At 46.3% G+C, this 12,406-nt stretch overlaps 1 protein-coding gene across 1 annotated transcript in view; it reads right to left on the reverse strand.

The window, feature by feature from the left end:
• Nucleotides 1–444: 444 nt before the first annotated feature.
• The window catches only part of setbp1 (SET binding protein 1), a 34,810-nt gene continuing 22,848 nt past the window's right edge, over nt 445–12,406 (reverse strand). Inside the window, exons 3-7 of the mRNA XM_005722268.1 lie at nt 10,174–10,595; nt 8,006–9,946; nt 7,677–7,884; nt 6,491–7,559; nt 445–1,920 (exon numbers count right to left, since the gene is read on the reverse strand). Coding sequence (XP_005722325.1) covers nt 1,415–1,920; nt 6,491–7,559; nt 7,677–7,884; nt 8,006–9,946; nt 10,174–10,595 — 4,146 coding nt within the window. The 3' untranslated portion in view covers nt 445–1,414. The remainder of the gene's footprint in view (nt 1,921–6,490; nt 7,560–7,676; nt 7,885–8,005; nt 9,947–10,173; nt 10,596–12,406) is intronic.

The raw sequence follows: 12,406 nt of genomic DNA on the forward strand, positions 1-12,406 counted from the left end.
GCTTTTTCAAAACACTGACTGTGTGAGCCCTCTTCTGCTGAACTGTCCAATTCAGACTCGGCGGGCTTCGGTTTGACGCTTTTGGCTGCGCAGCCTGCATATACAATTTGATTAAAATAATGTATGGTCTCTGGACTGGATAACCACACCGTCGAATGCCGAAACATAAGGCTGGAACAAGCATGTAAGTGCTGCATTTGATTGATGAAAGTGTATGTCTTTTTTTTGTTGTTGTCTTTTTTTAATAGTGCATTTAACCAATTTTTTAAGGTTTACCAAAAATACACCTGATATTCCTCCTGTATGCAATGCCCCCTGTTTATAAACACAATAATGAGTGTATGAATGAATACATGTGGTTCTTGTCTGTCTGAAAACAAGCTTGTCTTGAGTCACACCCATGTCTGTTTTTTTGGTTATAAAACAATACACACTTTCATTGTCTATGGTACAACAATTCTATTTAATATACTGTGTGCCAGTACACATCTATGAGCTGGTTTTCCCATTGTACAAGGCAGGCAACAGTGGACTTTGTTTCTATGTACAGTCTGGGACAGTCTAACCCACCATATTGCCTTTATGTCACTGCCCAGGAGAGAGGCCTGAGCAGGGAGAGAGGGAAAAAAATGACACAGCGGGTAGGTTGAGGGAGCTCAAGAAATGGAGATGTAAAACATTAGTGGGAATAGGTGAGAGGACAAAGGGGGATGGATTTAAGCGGCAGGCACCAGGGAGGGCTAAAGAATTGGGGTGAGCGTCAAGCAGGGAGGGGGACCACGAGTGCGGAGCTGCCAGGAAGTATCAGTTACTTCTCAAAGGGAGCGAGGACACTAGGAAGGTATAGATGAATGGGAGCAAAACAGGGAAAGTAATAGGGTAAGGTGGCTTAATTACTGAAGTTATTATTCCACATGTTTTTGACAAGCTTCCTCAGAAAGGCAAAAATAAGCAGAGCTGCACAGTTTTATATTAACCATTCCCCCCTCCCCTTGCTGGTAAATATATGGCTGAAGCCACATTCAGATACAGTATCATAAAGTACCATACACATCACTGTATCAGATACATAAAGAGTCACATAATATCCTACACTATCATAAGTACCACACAGTTTTAGAGCATCAGATTCAGTATCAAATAGTACCATATAGTGCCATTGTAAATAAAGGTCCAATGAATCTTTGAAAGGCCCATGTCTGGTTGGGTGTAGCAAACTGAGGGATGGCACAGGCCAGTGTTCTCTCCTCTTGCTCCACCAACCCACTGTATTCCTCACGACAAATCAGAGAGGAGGAACAAGTCAAAGTGCACCAAGGAGTCCCAAGATTAAGGGCACTGCATCTGATAGGCTTGAAACACTGCCTCCGTTAACTGCTCTCCAGTTCTGCTGGAGGTGCTTTCTCCTGCGAGTCTAGTGACTGGAGGGAGCCCACAGTTCGTCCCTGCTGAGGCCCCTTCCTTTGCGTTTCCCCCCTTTGGCCAGCGGATTCACAGACCGCGCTTGATGCACCACAGTCTCAATAGTTGCTGAGATGGAATCGTGACTGGAGAACTCCAGAGGCTCGGGGGTCAGGCTCGGCCTGAGGCTGTGTCTGCCTGGCAGGTTATCGCACCTCTCCAGAACAGGCATCCCCAGAGTCCTCTCATCACTTCTCCTGCTAGCCAGCATGTCCAAGCCTCGAACCTCAGCCCAATCTTCCTTCCTCGTCTTGGTTGGCTCCGGTTCCTCCAGAGGTTGTTTTCTGGGTCGTCCGGGTCGTCTTTTGATGACATTGTTTCCTGTTTTGGCTTGTCGCTGCAGGCGCTTGGCACGAAGGATCTTCTGCACATGCTCAAAGTTCAGAGAATGCATCCTCCTTACGTCCTTCTGGATCTGTTCCACTTCGCGACGTTTATACCTCCGCTTACTGGGAACACCTGGAAGAGGAGAGAGGGAGAAAGAATCAGGTGAGAAATGTCAAGGAAAATAAAGAGCAAAGTAAGGTCTATAAAAAGAAAGGACCATTTGTGCTTGCGTGTCAGTTAAAAAGAGCAGTCTTGGAAAGACTAGGAAAGACATCATGCCAATTTAGCTCATGGAGAGAAAGTCTTTTCTTGCTTTAAGAGCTTCCTGCTAATTTTGAGATATTCATGTAAGCTTTTCAAATCCCAGCTGAGCCAGGAGAGCAGATCCTATCCTGTAATTGTCTACTAGAGAGCAGAGAGAAGAGGGGAGAGGAGGAGATCCTATTCTGCTAGCAGGAAATGTCTCCTTCAACCATTTAATATGTCGCTACACAATAACAACCCTGTGCATCTGGAGCACAGACTGCCAAAAAGCTAAACACACACAGCAACACAAACACACATATCGGCACTCTTGTCCACATGCACATGCACATACAGACACAGATACAAAACCACACAGATGCATACATACACATGCACAAAAAATGAATTCAGCAGTTCAGAATGGCTGAGCAGAAGAAACTGGAGCCATATTGTTTCCGTCACACTGGTGAACTGGGCAGTATGCCCTTTACACATTGCTCTATCCTTACTCTTTCCCCGTCACTCACATTCTCTCTTCCACTCGTCTCTTCATGGGCGGCAATATGCTACTCTCTAATTTTCAATTAAACTGGTAACACTGCACCATTTCATTTCCATCTTTATTTCAGAGACCGCTTCCTGATCTTAGTCTGTCTCTGTCATTCTTTTTGTTTCCCATCTATGTCCCATTTCTTCGCTTCCCCCTCCTCCCTGTCTGGGCACTGTTCCCGGGGCTCGGACTGAGCCACAGCCAAAATGGAGGAAAAGCACAATCAACCACCAGTCCCCAAGCAGTGTGCACGCAACATGCTTCGTCTCTTTTCCTTGAGCCTTTTACTCCTATTGCTGGATTCCTGCGCTCTAGCCTTTCTTCCTTTCCCGCAGACTCCTGCTGATATGGTGTAGCAGGTTTCTTCAGTGCTCTAACATTTGATGAGTACATTAAATCAAAGATGCTTTTTCAGTTTTATACTTTAAATATTGTTGGCTGTGTTACAGGAAAATGTGTGAAAAATGATGCTCAAGACATTTAGAATATGTCTCTTTCATAAAACATAAGGGGGAAGCATTTAATATTTAATAGATTTTTTTAAAGATTTGCACAACGTCAGTGAACTGCCACAACTAGCAGAATACAATATTTTTTCATCCTAAAGAGACCAAATGGTAATGATGGGGATGAAAATTTGAAAAGCACCGCACAGAGCTGTTTGCTAATGAATTAAGAGTAAGGGAAAGATAAAAAGCCGCCTAACTACCTCCCATACAAACCGCAGAAGAATATCACGCTGTTGTTGGTCAAAAATTCGGGCCTGACAGTGAAATTAGTTAATGCACAAAGCACTAAGTAGCAGTGGTTTATGAGCTGCAGCAGAAGTGAGCACATGCTCAGTTCACACACACACACACACTACAAAGTAGCAGAAATTTATGAGCTCCATACACGGAACATAAAACCAGTGACCTTCAGCAGTGTGAGAGGCAGTATAGTACCAAGAACCTGTTTCTCTGTGAAATAAGAAGTCACAGCTATGCTCACTTATCCACTGCCTGTGCTGTAGCTGAGAGCACTTTTCGGAGACAGATTAAAATAATCCTTGATGTATGTCATTTAGTGTAATTTTTTTTTTTCTGGATGAAGGTCTGTGCATGTGTTTAAACAAGCTGCGTGACTTGCCGGACTACCGCAGGTCCAGTCACTTCTCTATCCTGGCAGTGGGTGCCTCTTTCCAGATGTTTTGGATCTTAATCTATATCCTCGTCTTCTCCTCTTGCACTCTCGACCCCCTAACCGAAAGCTGCTTGATGTCCTCCCAAATCTACGCTTCTCTATTATCTATTATTTCTGTCATCCTGTCTGTTTACACTGGTAATTTACTATGTTGTTTTATGGCGTACACAGAGCATCTATCACATGTCCTATCTTATCTGGACCGGGGATCAGTCCAGATAAGTGTGTCATATGCTGTGCAGACTGCAAAGCCCCTTGAGGCAAATCTGTGATTTGTTATACTGGGCAAAATAAATACAACTTGGCTTGACTTGCCACAAAAAATTATTCCGAATTATTCATTAAAGACTTTCATTCAGACATTCACGCAAGAAAGTTACAACTGATTCAGCGAGGTCTGCTTAAGAAGCAAACGCACAACACACGCAGAGACACGCGTGTGCTTAATGATTTGTCCATGACCGACAAACTCATTGTTGCACGCTCAGATAATAGTATGAATTTTACATCTGGATGGGGACCCGTATATCTGTGTGTATGCGGGGGCCTGCGCCTGCATGTGCAGCGAGCATTCTCATGCACATGCGTCTGTGTTTTAATTGGACTAAAGCTGTGAAGTGAAGCAGTAAGTCATGCTAGAGGAGGAGTGTGTGTGTGTGTGGGGTGGGGGTGGGGGGTGGGGAGTAAAGAGAGTAATGGGAAAATGAGGGGGAGGGGAGACAAGGGAAAAAGCAAAAAGTGAAAGGGAAGAAGAAGAGAGCTAGAAGGGGGAGATGGAGAGAGAGATGAGGCAGAGGAACAAGGGGAAATCTGCGTGTGGATGTGGGAACCACGGGAGAGAGGCAGAGGGGGAAAGCAAGGGCAAGAACTGCAGAAGCAGCAAAAGGGAAGGGAAGGACACAGAGGGTAGAAGAGGTATAACAACACTAGAGGGATAATATGGATCGGTTGGGGGAGGAGGAGTCATTATGGGGGGAGGGGGGGGAGGGGTGTATATGAGTCATCCGTCCTGGATCCCCTGGGGTGGGGGGGTGTATTCTAACTGAGCCCCTGGCTTCTCCTCCCCGCCACTGGACTAGGCCCCAGTCATTAAACCCCTGGCTACCAGCCAGCTCTTTTAACACAGGCAAGGGCCTTTTACGGCGTGTCTGTAGAAAATAAATCATACTGTGTGAATAATATATCTCTGGCAAAAGCATTGGCAGGAGAGAGGGAAGGGAGGCAGGGTGGGGAGGTAGGAGAGATTGGTGAATTATAGTCGTCTCCATCCATGCATTACGTTCTCTTTATCCCCAGCCAGATGTGCTCAAAGACAGCAGAATACAGAATGTACCAAAATACACATTCATTGGGTGGTGAAAATTCGGTGCTACCCAGTCTCTTTGTCTGCTTTAAGCCCCGATAATGATGTGCATAAGCATATTTATAATAGGAATCACCTTGACATGCATTACTAAATCTACATTTAAAATGGGAAAACCCAGTTAACTGACTAAATGTGATAATCCAGCAAATAACTGAAGTCAATTAACACTCAGGGACAGAGTTTAATATTAGTGTATAACCTTTTTTTTTTTTTGGCAAACATGCTCTCATTTGGCTACATTAACAGTTCTGATCACATATAAGTGATTAGTAAAAGCATGTATGTGTCTCTTTCTTCCAGTTCCACGGGCTAGCATAGTATCATGTATCAAATATCATTCGTATGGTTTTTCTTTCATTAATAAATTCCGGCTTCCTACTTCTGTCTAACAGATAGGAACCTTGTTGTTTTATATAAGTAGTGATGTGATGCAATAAGGTCCACTGCTGGTAATGTCAGCTGCTTACACGCTGCCGATGCTTCAGATCATAAGCTTTCCACATGTGATCCATTCATGGGTTTATTTAGAGGTAAAGTAAGCCTGTGTCTGGACTCTTCACTCCCTCGCGCATTATATAGCGCATATAAACATTGGGAAATCACTAAGGAACAAGTGCAAACAGCTGTTCATACATTTTGGACATTACTTGGACGCACCGCTGTCTGTTCACATAAACACGTAACAGAACATGTGCACCACATTTAAGATAATGGACACAACAACGCTGCTGTTATTTTGTAAAGGACATATCTCTCTCACCACCAATCCAAAACGCAAATCTGTGCACATGTAACTTAACATAAAACATACTTCAGCTAAACATTATCCCCCCTTTACAAGCACAATGGGAACCGGAGCTCTAACTGTGCAATTATATGCTAATCTCCAGTATATTAATTGTAAATGAACATCAGTCATGCAGAGCAGTCAAATACATTAACATAACCATTTGCTTCAAAGTGGTGGCCGTGTTGATGTTATAGCGGGTGTGCAGATATTTAACAGGGTGAGCACATTTGTAGTTTAGACTGGAAAATGCAGCCCCTGGATGCTACTTTTAGGGGAGTCACATTATGGTTCTGTAGGCCCCGTACAGTGAATGATATTTACAGCTCAGATTTGGAACACTGGGTGAGCCTGTGTATAGCCATGAATGAACGGCTTGGATAAGCAAAGACAAGCAAACAACAGGAGTTACTGCGTTTTAGGCAAACCTCAAACCTCCAACACTTCATTAAAGAAAGCAATGTGCTTTATCATGCTGTCCCAGTGAACAGAAAACAACTGCTGCTGTTTTTATTATAAGTCCAACATGCAATGCAGTGCGCTTTCTCATAAATATAGCGTATTCTCTTACCAGTGAGGGAGGGACTGGGACACTTGTTCATCTGTTCTGGCTCCTGCCTCGTCGTTTGGAATGACATTAAGCCCTGATCTCCAAACACAGTGAGCCTCGTCCGCCTGCTCCTTCCGCCGCACTCGTCCTCTTGTGACCCCGAAAATAGGTCAGACGCTGACTCTGACCGCTGCGACTGGCTACTATAGCTGCCCATGAAGCTCTTTTTAGGCTGCCCAGTCTGAAGGGAATGGAACTGACTGTCAGCAAGAGAGTGTGATGACAGCTGGTCAGACTCAAAAATCCCTAAGCTGGATCCCAGGTTTGAAGAGCCTCTGCCATTGCTCCTCTGCTTGTCCAGAAGCTTTGAAGGACCCTGACTGGCCAAGTCTCTCCTCTCACTCAGCATGCTGAGGCGTGCATTGGTCTTAGCTCCGCTGAAAAGCCCTCCCAGGTCCTGCCGGTCTCGTGGTGAAAGAAGAGGTTCATCCTTGTGCTTATGTTTATGCTTGTGCTTCCTCTTGTGGAGACGAACCCCTGCAAGACCACCTGCGCTGCTGCTGCCCAGGGATCCCAAACCCTCTCCCCTTACAGATGGCCCCTGAAGTGGACCACTAGTGGTGCAAAGCTTGGCACCAGGCTGGATTTTTGAGTGTCCGCTGGAGTGGAAAGCCTTGGGAGGGGGTACAGCAGGTCTCATGAAGGGAGATGGGGGCGCCGGTCCTAGCGAGTGATGGGGCAGATAAAATGGGGGAGTAGGGGGAAAGTAGCCCAGACTCAGAGGAGGAGCGTAAGGCATCGCATACGGTGCTGCATAGTAATTTCCCCCTGCCAGCGGATAACCATATCCTTGAACAAAAGGCAGCTTTGATGTGATTGGCTCGCTGGCTTTGGCTGGACGACCGCGTCTCCTCTTAGCCTTCAGATCAGCACTCCTGCGGAGGTATGAACTGGAGTCACAAGGGTACGAGTCGTAGGTAATAGGGTAGTAATGGTGGAAGTTGAGGCGGAAAATGGAAGGATAGGGATGCTGGGGGTAGCAGGTGAATCGTCTGTGAGACACTCGTAACTGCTGGAGCTTTAACACGACCTACAGGGAGGAAGGAAAGAGGAAACATTTAGAAAAACAAACACCCTTTAGTGCACGCTTGTACATTAGAGCGGTTGTTAAAGGCTCACACGCAGGATTTGTTACAGTGTTTCTAACCTCGTCCAGTTCAGAGAGAAAATGAAGATGATCCCGACTCTGTAGGCACTTCCTCTTCCGCCGATGATGCTTTTGCTTCTTCTCCTGCTGCGACAGAAAGTTATCGACAGCCGTTACTTGGCGCTCGCAGCGTGTTCTGCCACCTCTGTTGGATGCTTCCAAAGCTGCTGCCTCCGCAGCCTCAAACCCACACAGATCAAATGAGTACCTGTATAAACACAACATAAATCACATTAAAACAGCAGGTAAATGAATGCGTGCCAATCTATTACATACAGAACAAAATGCCTATAAAGCAAGTAAAGGAGTATAACAGCAGTCTACTGCACCTTCGTCGAGAGGCATGACCCTTCTCAGTTTGATCTGAGGTACTGTTGTTGTCCGTCCCAATCCCACTGTCACTGGGAATAGTCTCCTCACTGTGGGACTCGCTGATGGGGGACAGAGTTACCTCCTTCACTGACGCCCCCTCTGACAGGTGGGATGGTGAATTAGCCAGAAGTCGAGGAGGAGACAATTTCCATCCCCCAGTGAGAAAGCTCCTGCCTGCTGGTTTAGAGGGCAAGGCTGAAATGGGCTGCAAACTGGGCATAGCAGCATCAGAGTGACTGGCTCTTATAGACGGAGCACTAGAGCTGGGAGATGAGGTGGAGGAAGGCACTGCGGGGCATTCGTAGAGACTCGATGTGGAGACAGACAATGCTGGCTTGTCCCGAGTGGTTTTGGGAGGAGTGGAGCCTTGAGTTTCTGCTCGAGGTTTCCGCCCTCTCTTCTTACCAATGTAGATGGTTCCTCTTTTGCTCACATTTATCTGTTTTCCCAGTCGAGCTTCAATGGTGGATGCCATGGCACTCATAGCTGAGGTAACAGGAGCAGAAGATGACTTCAGAGCCAGAGTGCCATTTTGACTTGATCCTGAAAGGATTTCATTCAGAATGCTCTGCATTTTCCCAAGCTTCGTCTTATTCACTGGCCTGGATTGCCCCCTTCCACGCTTTAGTTTGAGACTGTTGGCATTGGTCATCGTGGAGGCCATTTGCACTAAAGTGTTCAGTGTGTGCGTCTTCCTCCTACGATTTAGCCCTGCAGTGGTTTCCTGGGCCAATGGGCTTGGAGGTGAGGTGGAAGTGGCCTCGTGAATGGTCTCCACAGTTAGGAGTGGCTGTTTCTTGGGGCGTCCTCGTTTCCTCTTAATGGGAGTGTGGACTGTCAGGCTGTCAGTGTTGGTGTAGAGCGGGCTGGAAGGGGTAATGGGGAAAGCAGAGGGCGGGTCAGCTAAGGTTGCGAGGCTACCCAAGGTTTCTCTCTGCGGTGATGTAATGCTGGCATGGCTTTTTGATTTCAGGTAGGACCACCTGTCGTTGGCCTTGGTCGGTCTGGAACTGGCCGTAGAGCTGGTGCTGTGACTTGGGCTCGGACTCATATCGGCTCTTGATCTGGGGCTTGGACTGGGGCTGATGTTTGCCCTGGGTCTGGGGCTGGGGATAGGGCTGATGTTACTCCGGGGGCTGGGGCTGGGGTTTGGGCAGGGGAATCTAGGGTTCAAGCTGAGACTGGGTTTGCTGATGTGATTGTGAGCTGGATCTCTGGGTTTAAGGGTGTCCGCGCTGATCTTAGGACGACCCAAGGGGTTCTTTTTCATCCTGTTTGCGCTCAGAGGTGACTCTTGGTCAGCCCCATTTGTAACTGTCTCTCCCATTTCCACCCTGTCCACTCTCTCTCCCTTTTCTCTTTTGTCAACTTTATCTCCTCTTTCTGTTTTATCCAGCCTTTCTGCGCTGATATCAGCTTGACTCATGAATCGAGAATCATTTTTGTGAGTTTCTATCTTATGTGCTCCTCTGGCTTCTAAAGGCCCAGGCTGCTGCTTCTCTGTTGCATCAGAGTCCAGAGTCCGCTGCTGAGATTGCTCCTCTACAGAAAACGAATCGTCAAAAGAAGGCCTTCTCCGCCTCTTTCTTCCTTTCGCTTCCTCTGCCAGCATGGGCATCCCTCTGTCTTCTTCGTCTCCTTTCCTCCCAGCAATTGCTCGCTCTCGTTCCTCTTTTCTCCTTTCCTCTCTTTCTTCATGGAACCGCTCAGCTGTCTCCTCTTGCCTGTACTTCTGCCTCTCCTCTGAATTATTTGGGCTCTCTGATCCTTTCTCTGGCTGTCCCCAATGTGAATCAGCACTGTGGGGATTACAGAGCATCCTCTGGGAGTCCTTCCTGCCGTACTTCCTCTTAATGTTCCCAAAGAGCTGCTCACTGACCTCTTGCAGACCCTTCCCCCTGGAGAGATTTACACAGAGAAATAATTAGGATGAGTGCGATAAAATGAAGAGAATGGATAGTTTTGTATTTCACCAACACTGCGCAGAATACTTACTGCCTAATTTGAATCACCGTGTCAAGTTAATTAAAACGTCTTCCTTTTAAATTTCACTACTCTAACTTTCACATTCCATTCACAGTGCACAGTTCATGATATCATGCATCACAAGGAAATTAAAATATACCTGCTGAGAGAGGTCAAGTTGAGAATACTGGCATCTGTGACCACTGGCAGCTGCAGATCTGGAGTCAGAGACCGCTGAGGTGAGGGACTTTGCGTCGCCATTCGTGAGAAAGCTTGGCTCGGATCTAGCAACGAGCCTCTGCTGTCTGCTGCCAAGTCTCTGGCTGCCTCAGAATCCGCAGGATGGGCTGGAGACGCAGAAGGTGCTGCAGACGGGATCCAGTCTGTACCGATTTGGTGCTGGGGTGCGTGAGTGTGTTGAAATTTCTGAGTGGGGGAGTGCTGCGTTTGCTGTGTGTGCGAGAGTGCGTGTGCAGGATGGAGGGAGCTGCGAAGCTGGTGTTTGAGAGAAGGATTATCTCCCAGTAGTTGCAGCAGGCCTCCCTCTCTCTGCTCTGGCATTCTGAACTGGCGCTCATATGTCTGGGGATGACACAAAAAGAGACACAAAGACTGGTGACTACATTTAAACTGCAATCATGAGACAGCCTTATATAGCTGCAGGGATAGACAAATGATATGATAATGATAATGTGATCGTAAAACTATGACTGCTATATTTCATGTCTTCTTAACATTGGCCTATCTCCACAGATATAACATGTGCATAGCACAGCAACCAGTTCAGCATATATTATCGTTTTTTTGTCAGCACTTATCACATCTCTGATTTTCTCTAATATGACAGCTTTTGCAGTAGATCTGAAGATTTTCATGCATCTCGCGTGCATGAGAAAACAGTGTGCAACAGAACAAAAGGCTTGTTTACAGAGTAATTAAATTCCTGTGGCAAGGATGTTACATGCTGTGAGAGCTAAGGGAATCAAGTTGGGGGTGTCTGAGTACTAAACACAGTAGCATAGCGAAGCTGCGTCCCTGCACTAGATCCATCATTATTTACTGCAGATCATATTTATGTTTGTGACAGCTCTCATACGCTTTTCTCAACTATAACTGCAGTGTCATGCTGTCAAGAAGGCGCCGTGCACAACATATGTCCCGGAAGTAAGATATAATTTATATACATTTTCTTTCACTGAAACGCCACAAATCTGAAGTAAGCCTCTGCTCGGTTAGACTTGTCCACTTAAAGGAGAAAATACTAAACCTTAATATACTGTATTGCCCCCACATAACTCTGCTTAATGTATCACTGCTGCATAATCAGTGTACTGCTGGAAGATGAGAAATAGAGCAGCGGATGGCCTTTGTGGTTTAGCCTGTTATTAACAGACTCAGTATGACGCAACGAGACACTGTTCTGCTGCGCTGCAGGGAGATGTAACCTAACCACAGGCCTGCCTCTCAGCATGTACACAGGGGCGTGCAAGTGCACACGCACACACTCACGCTTGTATACAGTAGATGCACACATTTCAAAGACTCAAAATCCCGGCTACACACGTTTGAAAACGCTAATCTGGTCTAGATGGAGCAGCTCCTTGTCAGTTGATAAGATATCTCCTCTTCACAGATAAATATACACAGCCACGCAGACGCACAACAATAAAATCTATCGTGCACTTTTATGACAGCGTACATATTTGCGAGGTCAAGAGTGCCATATATTTCCCTTCCCTGCTAACATCCAGTTCAGCCTTCATCTCCTCTGTTGCTTCCCTATCACTCTCTCTGCTCTCCCGACTGCTGTTGGTAGTCAAGTAGTGACACTCATTATGTTTCCACACTTGTTGCAGAAGCTGTTTATTGGCCAGAAGCAGTCTGCACGAATTCACAAGCACAAAAACACACACACACACACACACACAAAAATGCTGAGAAGCACAACACTCACAACACATGGGTGAAAACACATACTGGGCACGTGCGCAAATGCTTAGCGCTGTAAATGATTAACGAAGCCAGCAAATGCAGGTATGTAAATGCACCCTCAAATTTATCTCCTGAACGCACTGCCATGGTATCCTTTCAGTTGTGAAGTATATGTGTGTGTGTGTGTGTGTGTGTATACACATTGACACTGGAGAAGAGGCGCTGTGAGTCCACAGAGGGGTAAGATGACAGACACCTGATACACACTTGCTTTCTCATTTAACCTGTCCTAGAATACCTGCTGTTTCAGGTTAAAGGAGGGCACAGGTAAAAAAAACAGACAGCAGGGCGATGGGGGCGGTTAAGAGTGCGACCGGCAGACATACACTACGCACACAGAGAAAATGTATCTTCCCCACTGACCACATACACATTTGTGGTCAGTGGGGACCAAATGTGTA

This window comes from Pundamilia nyererei, unplaced genomic scaffold (assembly GCF_000239375.1).
Source record: "Pundamilia nyererei isolate P.nyererei 1_Seehausen unplaced genomic scaffold, PunNye1.0 scaffold00006, whole genome shotgun sequence".
NCBI lineage: Eukaryota > Metazoa > Chordata > Actinopteri > Cichliformes > Cichlidae > Pundamilia > Pundamilia nyererei.